A 14088-nucleotide genomic window follows, 5' to 3' on the forward strand; every position below is an offset into this window, starting at 1 on the left:
TTTATAGTGGGTGTCATAGATGGCAGCACATGTTTTCTTTTTAATTTCTTGGCATATTTATTTAGTGTTAATTTATACTTAATATTAATACCATATAGAAAAAATACTCGAATGCTTTATAAAAATAAATGGATTTATGTTTGTTACTCATTCATGCAAAAAATGCTGAACGGATTTTGATAAAATATTACAAAATCAGAATAGGACATAAGCTATTGTTTATTAAAATTCTCGTGGAGGAGGCTGCGGCCAGAAACTAGTTGATTTTCAATTTCTTTACTTTGGTTGATTAGTAGGTACGACTTGTAATTTTTTTTGTTACTTTCTAGGGTCGGAGCTAAAGGCAACGCGACATGCAACCTCAGCATACTCAACGAAAAGGAGCTGAAAGAGAAAAGCCTTCTTCGACGTCACCCTGACTACGACGTCTACATACGTCGCATCCTATGCGAGCAATCTCCCCCCTCCCCCCTCCAACCACAGTTCGATGACCCTGGAGATGGTCCAGGGCCTGTCCACCGGCCCGTCTTCAGACCTGATGACGACGAGTTCAAACGCCCTTTAAATGACTACCCAAGTGACTCCAGACCATATGAAACGAGACCAGACCTGATCAAACCAATTCCTCCATACAGACCCCCATATAACAACCACATAGACAACGACAGACCTGATGACTATTTTAATCAGAAACCAGCATTTGATAGCCCTCCAAGTTATGGTGCCCATAAGCCCCAAGATATCCCATATAGACCCCACAAGCCGTACCAAAACCAGTCTTCTCACAAACCAGATCCATATGATGAGCTGCAATTCCAAGGACCTTACAGACCATCAAGGCCTTTGGACCCATCGTTTTGGAGACCAGATCCGTACCATCCTCCTCATTTGAACGATGAGTTACCAGATTTGTATGGCCCGAAGCCCATCAGGCCTAGTCGACCTAATAATATAGACCCATATCAGTTAGAAAAGCCACAATATCATTACATAATCCGGCCCAATCGTAGACCCAGGCCAGAACTAGACTCAGGCTATGGAGTGCAGCCTTTGAAGCCTGATTATCCGACTAAACCAGATCCGTATGGCCAGCAAGACTCAGGCCACCCATCTGGGCCTGTAGGCCCACCAGATCCGTATAAGCCTTCGCAAGACTACCCATCTAGGCCGTACAATAAACCAAGCTATAGTTACAACAGTCAATACGCTAGCAGCTATGGGCAATCTCAAAACCAGGACAATTCTATTTACTTGGAAATATACGACTCTCCCAGTCCATATAGGCCTCCAAAAAGGCCAGTAAACGACAGGCCAAGTTATGGTCCAGGGCAAAGTGGATATGGGCAAAATTATGGCTATGGAGACCAAGGGATCTATGGTTATGGCAGCCATTCATCTCACAACTCATTCTCATCCAATAGTCACTCTTATGGTCAAAGTAGTATAACAGAACTTGATCAGAACTACCACCGCCCTCAAGACTCAGGGTATAGACCTTCAAAGCCTGCATACGATAGTCACAATTCAGGGTATGGCTCCAGTAGTGACACTACCCAAGGCTATGGCCCTCAGACGCAGAAACCGACTACTCAAAGACCTTCGTATAGCAGCAGTCAAGGATATGGTGGAAGCTCGCAAAGCTCTCAATATGGAAGTGATCATAGTGACGCATCCTATGGGTCTCAATCTTATGGGGGTAGCAATCGACCCTCATATAACCAAGATGACAACGATAGTGGTTACGGTCTACAAAAGCCTCAGAAACCAAACGATTCCAATCAAAAACCCTCGTATGGAAGCGACCAAGGATATGGTGGTGGTCAACCATCTTATAGTCCCAGCAAACCAAATGATGGTGGTTATGGTGGAAGTCAAGGTTCTTATGGGAGTCATCAGTCATTTGGCTATACCGAGCATCATGACAGTCAGTATTCATCTCACCAAAGCAGCCAATCCGCTGGTTATGGTATAAGTAGACCTCCTTACTCTGATAGTCCTTCGTATTCAGATAATCGACCAGGGTATGGAGGGAACAGACCCTTAGGAGATAAAAGACCTTCGTATGATAGACCATCGTCTTCTTATAACGATAAACCTCCATACAGCAATGACAGGCCTTCATACGGTAGTGAAAAGCCATCTTATAGCAATGATAAGCCAAGCAATGATAACAGGCCCTCATATGGGAATGATAGGCCTTCATATGGGAATGATCGGCCTTCTTACGGTAATAATAAACCGTCATACAGTGACAAGCCTTCATATGAAAGTGACAGGCCTTCATATGGAAATGATAGGCCTTCATATGGAAATGATAGGCCTTCATACGGAAATGATAGGCCTTCATATGGAAATGATAGGCCTTCATATGGAAGTGATAGGCCTTCATATGGAAACGATAGGCCTTCTTACGGAGATAGGCCATATGAAACTAGCAGACCTGGCTATGGCGATACGAGCAAACCAAGTTATGATAATAGACCAGCTTATGGTGAATCTACTAAGCCTTCATATGATAATAGGCCTTCATACGGTGACAGACCTTCATATGAAAGTAATCCTCCTTCATACGGAGATAGTCGTCCTTCATTTGACAATAACCGACCTGATCCTTCTTACGGTAATCGTCCTTCATACGGCAGTGCTCAAGAATCTTCACAATCCGGTTACGGTTCTGAAAACGACTACAAGAACTCAGGTTACGCAAAACCGGGTCAAAAACCCGGTTCAAAACCGGTCGGAACCAGACCGAATCAGACGGATCTGGATCGACCTAATATAAAACCGGTTTACGAGTATGAGCTGGAGAAACCAAATAATGTACCAAGTTATATAGTAAGACCTAGTGGAGAAGTGATCACTTCAAGACCTATGACTGTTGGTGATTATGGTGATAAGCCTGGACGAAGAGACCCTGGTTATCCTGGTGCCCCGGTGTCTTATAAAGGTCAGTCAAACTTTTATATTCTTTATAAGTGGTATAAGTAGTATGTAGGCAGTTTTCATGGTAGGTAGTTATAGCAAGCTTGCTTACCACCACTTTGGGACGACAAATTCTAATTAAAATTATTTATTGGTAAAAGTAAGGCCCTTTTTAGGGTATTTATACACGTTTAACTAATTTGGCTTGCCCTACCACCATTTTGGAACAATTTATCAGCTGGTGCTGAAAACAAGTGGCAGAAAAAACTCAGTCCTAACATTACTTACTAGTAGAACTGTGGTGGTAGTCCACAAACTAGGTAACTTAAGTCTGTCTTTCAGAGACAGAAAATCAATTTAAGAATAGTACCTAATACCTATGTAAAGTAATGCACTATTTTATTACTAATTTAGACTATTGGACCACCATTTCAACTCCACCCTGTATAAATAGTTCAAAACTCTATAGTCAGAGTAAAACCATGATTAACATTTTGAGCTAGGCAAGGCAAGAAAAATTCATACACTCTTGTCATATTTAAAGACATTAACCAAGTATTTAGCGTCCTACTGACCAAAATATTAATTAAATAAGTAGCACAAAAGTCTATAAATTCACTAAAACCATGGATAAAATCAACCATTAACCTATAACCTCCAAAGCTTATCAACATCACCACCCAAGGCGACCCGGAGGTTAAACAATGCACAATTATACCGAATGCAATTAATTGACACGGAAATTAAGTTGTAAATAATTTGTAGTTATCCATTTGAAAGGACAAGTCTTAGGCGAATGTCGGCTCGGCGCCATTCCCACAAACTTTGAGGCAAATATGTTGGTAAATAAACATGTCGTTATGTTGTTAAGAATTGTCTAGGGCCTAGGTGTTCCGGCCATGTCAAAATTTTATTTAGTATAGGTAATTATTCACTAAATAAATGAATAGTCGGCCGTACTAAGGACAATCTGTTCAAGTAGAGATTCTTGGATGGCTCAAACTTTGAGTGCAAGACGCAAGTGTGGTTTAACATGATGTCATGTCCTGTGCGCCCAAAAAACTGCACGCAGGAAGGCTATTGACAGCGCCACTCTAGTGGCGGAGTTTTGGGCTGACAGTGTACACAGTGACAAGAAGAAGAATAATATTTTCAAAATACAAAATGCCTGAGCATAATAAACTCCAATTTTAGAAAATAAAACATTTATCATATAATATACATTATGAAACCTAATTGATACGGTGGTATCTACATAAAAACAGTACCTAGGTTATCAGTTGTCACATACGTAGGTAACGACTTACTAAGGTACAACTCCAGTTTTGCACAATTATTAATGTACGAGTATAATCACCAGTAGTGAAGGCAAAAGTGTGAGAGAGGCCAGAGTGTAGGGCAAATCCTCCATTTGCCTCTGGTAAATTAGAAAGTCGTGCTCCTGAAGACGGAAAAACTAAATGATGATGATGATGATGATGATGAAGGTAACCTGCAATTCAAAATTCAAATTCAAATCGTTACAAAAGGGCGATGATGGACGATGACTGAAAAAGTTTTTAAAACTTTGTATCATAATAATTAACATTATGTTAAATCCAGTTAACTCTGTCTTAACATTGTATTTAGATTTTGAATATTCTTATTCAAGCAATGTCACAATTAAGTAACGAACTTATTGTTACAGAATGTAATATTACAATGTACAGTTTGTGTTAAAAATATCCGTTTTTAATATTCTGTTAATGAGATAGATTGAGGGGACAGGGTGCAAAATGTTTTATCTATAACGCTTAGTACTTCACATAGTTCACGAATGTTCAAAGTAATGTAGCTCCATAAACTGAATAAATTGAAAAAATATTTTTTTTTTCATAAAAAATATAATTAATTTACTTAAAACAAAAGACAGGCAGACAGGATGACAAACAAAGGAAGAACAAAGAGATTATAAAAATTGTTTAGTTTAATTACAACAAAAAATATATATAAACAGCGTGTGCAAAATATTTACGTAAACCCTATTATGCAGATATTTTTTTGTGTTGCTTTCTCACAGCACTGGTTTTAAATATCGTCTCAATAAAGCAGCACCATTCAGTTGGGCAAACAAAAAAAAATTTTTTTGATAAAAACTTCTAACTCAGTCCCCTGGCCCAAAAAATTCAAAAGCGCCATTCCAGCAGACATCAAACAAACATAATGTGTTATCAGTCCATCACAATGAAACAATGCACTGAGCCGAGGTTGTCGGCTCTTCGCAGCCATGTGTCACATTATAATGTAATGGACATTTAGAACGAATTCGTGTGACCGAAAATAGGCGAGATTTTTCATAAGGTCTAAAAAAATATAGTGGAACTTATAACCTCCTCCTTTTTTGGAAGTCGGTTAAACAGAGGACATCATCACCATCGCATTGAGCCTAGACGCAGACCACTTTTAGTTGTCCGATAGTTGGGCCCGATTCTAATTTTTTATGAAGAAGCGGCCGATACCAAATTGGTGTAATGAGCGCACTTCCATACATCTTCTCAGTCGGTACACTCTTGTCAGAGTGGTCGTGGTCATCATTTTGAATCACGATTCAGAGTGATGTTCCTCGTAATATGGCGCCATTCCTCGCGGACTGCAGCTTTCCGGGTACTTTCGCTAACCGAGCACTTAGTTGCGGCCCTGATCTGGTCCGTCCATCTCATTGGTGATCTACCACTCTGGTGCCCTCAACTTTTCCCTGCACGCACTACCTACTTCCATACATGCCCATACTGATTAACAGCCAGATTCAACTATCGGCCGACTAAAAGTCGGTGGTTTGCGCCTAGGCTAATAGAATAACAAATTGTCAATTTTCGGATTTCTTTCTTTACTTGTGCTGTAAGTTTCATTCTTGCTAACTTTCATGATTCTAGATCTATTGAAAGGACCTTATGGGTTTTTTTTATTATCCTGCGAAGTGTCAGAAAATAAAGGCTAAATAAATATAATAATTCTCTTTAATTTGAGTTCAATGTTCAAGGGACCATAGCTGACATGGATATTTTTTTTTATAATTTCAACTTGATTCTTAACTACGTGTTCCGGAGAAAAAAAGGTGTTGATAGACAATCAAAAAAGTGATCCTATAAGACTTCAGTTTTACCTTTTGAAGACCAGAGCCTTAAAAAGGTATTTAAGGATAACTTGGTGTTCTTTGATCACTCATGGATAAGATCACCTAGGTGATCAAATTTAACTTCTTATCCATGGGTGATCAAAGGACACCGAAGTGTCGCTTGGAGTCTACTTTCCACCCAGGTGATCAAATCCAGTTGATCAAAGTGGAAGACCTTAAAAAAGGTTTCGTGCAAGAAAATCAAATTAAAACCCATTCGTTTCAGCCAAATGACGTCCACTGCAATCCAATGACGGACAAAGGCCTCCCCCAAGGTTTTCCACAATGAACGGTCCTGCCAGCGCTGCCCGCTCTTCCCGCGACCTTTACCAGATCGTCGGTCCACCTAGTAGGAGGCCTGCCCACGCTACGTCTTTCAGCCCGTGGTCGCCACTCGAAACCATATTGTGACCAAAATCTGTGACCGCAGTCAAAATAAAAGATATTCAGATAGATATAGCCTTCGTTTGACCATCACGCCTCGTAGCATATACCCTATGACATAATTTGTCATTTGAAAAACTATTTCCTACATTGTGCAGTGTGCGTCAAACTTAACATAGTATAGCCTCTATTGCAGCAGCAATAGGAGTTATTTTTCAACATAAATGTAAAGTATGATGTGGTGATAATGTGCAAATGAGAGCAAAAAGTCAAAGTCAAGCCAAGGTCTTTATTAAAAACGAATTTAAAACACCATAAAGTGGTGATTTACGGAAACATGCCTTAGCAATGGGGTTCTGGTAGAGAAGAATAAGACCATATCCACTCTTCGATAGATAACGTAAGAGGCAACTAAGGGATCATCATTACTAGCTCAGCCACAGGACGTCCACTGCTGAACATAGGCCTCCCCCAATGATTTACATATTGGCCCGTTGGTAGCAGCCTTCATCCAGCGCTTTTCTGCTACCTTTAGGGGGCGTCCATAAATTACGTGAGACCTTTAGGGGGGGGAGGGGGTCAACAAAAACCTCACTAAATCTCACGTGGGGGAGAGGGGGGGTCTCAGGAAATATCACGTAATTTTTTCCGCAAGAAATAGAGAAATGGAGTTTGCCCGAAAACTGGGTTTAAATCTTAAGTAAAGGCCAAGTGAGTGTCGTGACACGCGCAGTGTAGGGTTCCGTAGTTGTCCGTCGTTAACAAAATATATTTCAGAAGCAAGCAATTACTTTATCTGAAGTCGCTTTTAATATTTTTTTCTAAGGAATTTTTATTAGATATGAAATTTTATAATAACTACATGAGTTAAATGACTATTACTCTTAAACTAACTGACCTACCCTAACCGTTATAGTTTTCTTGAAAGTTCATTAAAAGCAGTATTATTATGAATTTTTCCAAATTTTTCAAGCCAACAGTCTAGTTTTTAGAGGGGGGACGCCCTGCTCGAACAAAAATTGGCACTTTAAACTTTAATAGTTTGCAAACGGATCCCTAAATCGAAAAATAGTCTTTGAAACCCCCAAGTCATCCAACGATATCCTACACGATAGTGTAGAAGATGAAAAAAATTCATCCCCACTTTACATGTACCCTAAAAAAATTTATTTTCATAATTTTATTCTACCGTTTTGTCGGCGTTATTAATATACATACCTCCACAAAATTACAGCTCTCGGACAGACAGACATATCGAAACTATAAGGGTTTCTTGTCAGGACTACGGGACCCTAAAAAATTATATTTTTTATGATGATAATGACATTTTATTCTTTAAATTCTAAACAAATAAAACTAACAATGCTTCCGTCTGCATGTGTGAATACTAAAATGCAGAATAAATGACGAAATTAAGAAAATTTTGGATTTTTTTAAATATCACGTGAGATTAAGGGGTGGGGGAGAGGGTCAGGCAAAATCTCACCAAATCTCACCAAGGGGGGCGGGGGGGTTGAAAAATAGCCAAAATTGTCTCACGTAATTTATGGACGCCCCCTTATGAGGTAGTCTGTTCTTGTAGATGGTCGTCCCACCCCGCGTTTTTGTTATGGGATATTTATGTAAACATCAGGCCACCCCAACCCATTTGGCCAGTGTTGAGCTTGAGGAATGTAGGCCAAATCCATTTGTTTCTGCTGCAGAAAAACGAACTTTTCCATTCACGAGAGGCAAATAGAGAATTTGGTCTACACTCTCCACACTGGCCAGACAAGCATGGGAATCCTGTTATTAGCATTTATCTTCTTTGTCTGCCTCTTACGATATCCATGACTTACTTGACTTAGGTCCTATGTCCCCTAGATGGGGCAGAGGGCGTCCACAACAGTCCTCCATCGCGTTCGGTCTTGAGCTTCGCGTTTGATCTCGCTCCAGGTCTTACCGATTTTCTTCGCCTCGTCTGCTACAGTGCGCCGCCAAGTTTGCTTGGGGCGACCACGTTTGCGTTTTCCTTGGGGGGTCCAATCCATATCATATTCATGGAATGTTTCTTTTCTACTTTACTGAATCTGGACGGCTAGATCTCTTCTTCAAGGTTGCTTAAAAGAATCACAGTACTAATACATCTCATTTCTCTTAATTACTTCCACTATTCTTCATTGTTTCATCCTTAAAATATGATGAGAAGTCATACATTATTTCGAAGAACAATACTCCTAATTCAAGTGCCGAAGAATGCCTCATATATCTCGGAACTCCCCAAAGTCTCGAAGATTTTTTACCCAATACAACGCTGGCATAATGGAAGGCCTAAACAATTTAGCTGGGCACACAGTTCTCTTGCCGTTTGGTGGTGTGGTACAAGTCACAAAACTAAGATGGAAATTCCAGCTAACCACGCATAAAGGTGAATGACGCCCGTATTCACAAACGATGCTTGCTTAAATGCTTAAATGAAGCAGCAAATCGCACGTACAGCGTTGAATAGAGAGAGCTCTGTGATTGGCTCATGTGTCACCCTGTGCGTCCACGCGCACTGTGAGACCTCGTAGTAATGTTTGTGAATACGGGCGTGAGTTTTTTCTGCCACTTTTTCTTAGACTTGTCACATTTTTCCACTTTATAGCGGGGCTGCTCTGCGTGCTATGTGCTCCACCCACTGCCACTTGATTTGAGCAATTCTCATTTCTGATTCGATCACGCAGGGGAACTCTGAGCATATTCCTTATAAAACGGCAGTGTTGAGGGCAAGGCCATCGAAAGGCCTTCAAATCGCTGCCTCCCCTAACTTAGACCACCACAAGATAGTGATCTGGTATCAAAGAATCTTAGAATCATTGTGTACGAAACTTATTGTTAAAGTTATATCATACGCGACCTTCGCTATTGTCTATTATTTTAGAGGATTTATGATGGGCCAGTAAAAAATAATCATGTCTCACCGCAAAGTTGATTGCTTTATTGCTAATTTTCTTTGGTTTATGTAGTCGGAGGAATTTTTGTAAAAACCTGTTTGCTTAAGTAACCAGAACTGGCTGTACATACATTCTATATTTTGATACCTATATTAGAATATGACTTTTGTACTGTTTATTTATATCTGTCACTTCTTCTCTCTCTCTGTAATAAACACGGTCTACCTCTCTTCACTCTCTTCTTTTTCTTTAAATCTTAATTCTATCAGCACTCTGCACTTCTACTAGTGTTTCTAGTTCCTAGAGTTCCTAGAGGTTATGGGCCCAGAGTCTGATTCCTAAGAAAATGGAAGGAGATCAACCAGTACAGCACACAGCATCCAGCAGGCCCTCGGCAACAGTCGTAACCAGCAGCACGCCTAGCTTCGAGAAGTTAAAAGGTAGCTGCAATTATGCTAGCTGGAGTTTCGCTATGGAAATGTACCTAATAGACAGTGAGTTGTGGGATTGCGTAGTAAAGCCTCCAAGCGAAGTCAGGGACTTTGCACGTAGAGATGCAAGAGCAAGATCAAAAATATGTTTACATATAAGCGAGCATCTTTATCCCATTGTGATGACAGCAGAAACGTCAACTGAAACCTGGAAGCGTCTTCGGGAAGCCTATGCTGACAGTGGACTTTCACGACGCCTACAGTTAATGAAGAAACTTTTGAGTACAAAATTGGAAAATTACTCGAGCACAGAAGCCTACGTAAATGAAATTCGACACCTACAACAACAATTAATTGCTATTCATGCTGGCCTGGACGATGAACTCGTCGGTGTTATCATGCTGTCAGGACTCAGCGACAGCTACAGCCCCATGGTGATGGCAATTGAGCACTCTGGTACCAAGATAACCACAGATTCGGTTGCGACTATCCTACTAAAGGAAGAGCGTCGAGACACTCGAGACGTCGCTTCTACATCGGCGTTATCGTCTAATGTTAATAGTGTACCTGTGTGTAAAAATAAGGTGTCATGTACATATTGTAAAAAGATAGGCCATGTAGTGTCTCAATGTAGGAAACGTATTAGTCTGAGATCCCGCTATACAACGACCTTCACCGAGATGCTTATTTGATGAAACATATTTTATATTTAATTTAACATGTCAATAATTATATTGCTTAAAGGTTGCCTAATAAATTTCAGTCCAGGATATGATTAATTAATCATTAAAAATAGATTTTTTTCTCAATATTTCATCGGTTTGACTATTAAACAAACTCCATACCAATCGAAAGTATGAAGCCCATAGAATATGCAAACGTTAGGTTGCCTATTATTTTCCAGTCATAACTCTCGGGTTGCCAGGTATAAACAGGTAAATTGATAGAGCATTTTGCACCGGTCTGATAATTTAATCAAATTTAAATGAAAATAAAGATTATTTCATTATGAACACGGTGGTATAGGGTTGCCTGCGAAAAATCAGTCCTGAATGACGGTTGTCGAGTTTTGTAAAGTGAAATTAAAACTGAAAGGTGACATTTTTCGAGTAGTTGGCAACCTCAGATCATAGAAAGAGAATAGATATGAAGTCGCGCGTAACTACAACGAGAACCAGTGTCCCCACATTTCCCCCACCACAGCTCCCACACACACATTCAACTGTGTAAAAACAAAGCGACTGAGAGTCTACGACAACATGTGCAACCGGCTTAAAAGTGCTGTGATTGGCCAGAAGGCGTGCCTTATGNTTTTGATAATACCTATTCAAAAAAAAAATAATCGTTCAAATTGGTTTATAATCGGCGGAGATATTGCGTATAAAAAAGTTCATCCCCAATTTTCCACCCTTGGGGGTTGTTTTTTTATTATTAAATTTAAATGGGACCACCCTTGAGGTATTACCTATACGCCGAAAAAAGATTTGTTCAAATCGGTTCATAATTGGCGGAGTTATCGCGTAACAAACATAGAAAAAAAAAACATACGGGTCGAATTGAGAACCTCCTCCTTTTTTGAAGTCGGTTGAAAACAACAATAAATTGTAACGTGCCGTTGACTTTACGCTCACAAAAATAAATATAAAAGAACACAAGAGATGCTATTGAAAAGTATTAGACTTCACACAATACATTAACGTTTCATTGACAAAGAAGAACATCACCAACAAATAACAGTAGCTCTAAATTACCGACTCCAGAGTAATGTTCTGCCGACTCCGCCGCAACGGACGACCGGACTTACTTACGGCTTTTTAAGCCAAATTAATTCGTATTGTGAGCGAACTTATAAATAAATTGCGGTAGCAAACTTAGTTTTTGAGGCAACAAAATGGACGCCGAAATGGCGCGGCAATGAAAAGTGGTCGTTCCGAGAGGAATACTTAAAACGTGTTCGACTTTGGGAAACCACAACGTTGGTTTAATAAACAATTGTATTATGTAAGTTTATTCAAAATCTATAAATGCATATAAATGCGAAATACCACTCACTGATTAATCACAAAATCTCAGAAACTATAAGGCCCAGAAAAGACAGTGAAACGCAACTGGGCCTAAAACCTACAAACCTACAAACTAAGAACGGATTTTGAACGAAACCCCTAAGGGGGTGTAAAACAGGGTCCACGCGTATAAAGTCGCGGACGGCCGGTAGATGGACTAAAAGCCAAGTGGCAGTTGTCATGGATGGGTCGTAATAGAGGACGAGACTAGTGAATGGCGAACCTTCGCAAACAAATGCCAGCGATGTCATATTGCTCTCGAACGAAAATTGATGATTGCAAACCATTTATTCCTTTCAATATTCGCTCCCAGGGTGTGCAATCAATATTACTGGCACTGTTTGCAGTTTTTATACTGTGACAAATATCAACAGTCCGATTCTTCATTGAACCATTTAGTGGGGATTATACTACCGAGAAACTAACAGCATTGTAATCCCAATTCATATATGGGACTTAGTTCTAACAAAATGGAATTTCCTGTTTGTCGCCTACGTACCGGTCAGTGAATGAAGTACCTATGCCCAGTTTCCACCAAAACGGTAAGAAGAGGAGACGGGAGGATATCAGATTTCCAAATCGAATCTGAGCGGAGAGAAGATTTGAAAGCGAAATCTGATTGGTTATTCAAAACCGCCCATTCTGCTTTGGTGGAAACCGGTCATAAGGATACGACTTCGCAGTAAAAAGTGCCAACTAAACTCTGAACCTAAAGGCTATTAGGTATGCATTAATACTGGCAACACAGTAAAGTAAGGCAAACCGCAGGCTGCAAGCAATCAGCCCGGGGTTGTTTTTCACGCCCCCCGCACAATTCGAGCACGGGAATTGTTGGGAGCCGCGGGATTGGATGGTGCATGGCCACCGTTATTTACTGGCGTGGCGTCAGCTGAAATGTTTGTACTCTACATTCGGAACTGAGTCAGTTTGAGAAAAATAAACTGTGATAGACTTTCAGCTGCAATATGCCAGCGATAGGTATCCCTTATTGTATTTTTTTTATGTGACAGGAGGCAAACGAACAGACGGATCACATGATTGTACGTGACCCACAGTCCCAGGGGCTTTGACTCTTTAACTGAGAGTCAAAGAAAAATTACAGTCATAAGGGTTAAGAAAGAACTAAACGATATTACAACTAATCTTAGAGTGAAGATAGAAGCTTTCATAGAGTCAGGTCGTCGGCTCGTGTGTTATTATACAACACAAAATTTCATTTTCAGAATAGGTATACATTATGTATTGTGTACATAGAGCGACAATCATGCTGAAACTTTTTGCCATTTTTCTTATGAGCTGAAAATCGAACAAACCGTTAGATTTTCAAATTTTCTTAATTTTTTTTAATGTACTTTCATGAGGCACCGTATATTTCTTGGATTTAAATGTTTTATGAGATACTAGCTTTCCGCCCGCGGCTTCGCGCGCGTGGACTACATTATCTACATATTTTACGGAACACTATTTTTTTTCCAAAATAAATTTTAGCCTATGTTACTCGTGGATAATGTAGCTTTCGAATGGTGAAAGAAATTTAAAAAACGGTCCACTAGTTTTTGAGTCTATTCATTACAACCAAACAAACAAACAAAGTTTTCCTCTTTATAATATATAATAATAATAAAAATAAATTTTAGCCTATGTTACTCGTGGATAATGTAGCTTTCGAATGGTGAAAGAAATTAAAAAAACGGTCCACTAGTTTTTGAGTCTATTCATTACAACCAAACAAACAAACAAAGTTTTCCTCTTTATAATATAATAATAATAATATAAGTGTAGATTTCAGAACCAGTTTGCATAGAAACGTGTAAACGAATTCACAGTCCAACGCTAGTGGCCGTAACGTGTGATGTGATACAATAACAAAAACGCGTAACTTCCAAAAGCAATCAGCACCAACATCGTTACTCACGTGTGCACTTCCCCTAAACACGTAAACTGTGTACAATACACACGAGCGGGGAATTGGAGCGTGCATAACCGCCTTTATTATTTATGCCTTTGGTGACAAATTGCCAGGACATATTATTAAAACCTGTCTGCTATAACAATATTTGACGGTTCCGTAATATTATCATGGTTAGAACATGAATCGTACTTTAACAAAATGATGGGGTTTGGAACCATTGGCTTTTCTTTTCCGGGTGATCTCAGGTGACGATAAAACGTTCCACCATTACTTCTTATGGTGAGCCCACGTAGGTAAGGTTTTGTTG

At 39.7% G+C, this 14088-nt stretch overlaps 1 protein-coding gene across 1 annotated transcript in view; it reads left to right on the plus strand.

The window, feature by feature from the left end:
* Positions 1-14088, plus strand: part of LOC114356819 (uncharacterized) — an 83084-nt gene that overhangs the window by 20731 nt on the left and 48265 nt on the right. The window contains exon 3 of the mRNA XM_028310181.1: positions 330-2947. Within this exon, the coding sequence (XP_028165982.1) occupies positions 330-2947 (2618 nt within the window). The remainder of the gene's footprint in view (positions 1-329; positions 2948-14088) is intronic.

The sequence above is a fragment of the Ostrinia furnacalis genome, unplaced genomic scaffold (genome assembly GCF_004193835.3).
Source record: "Ostrinia furnacalis isolate ACB-3 unplaced genomic scaffold, ASM419383v2 OfSCF2964, whole genome shotgun sequence".
Classification (NCBI taxonomy): Eukaryota; Metazoa; Arthropoda; class Insecta; order Lepidoptera; family Crambidae; genus Ostrinia; species Ostrinia furnacalis.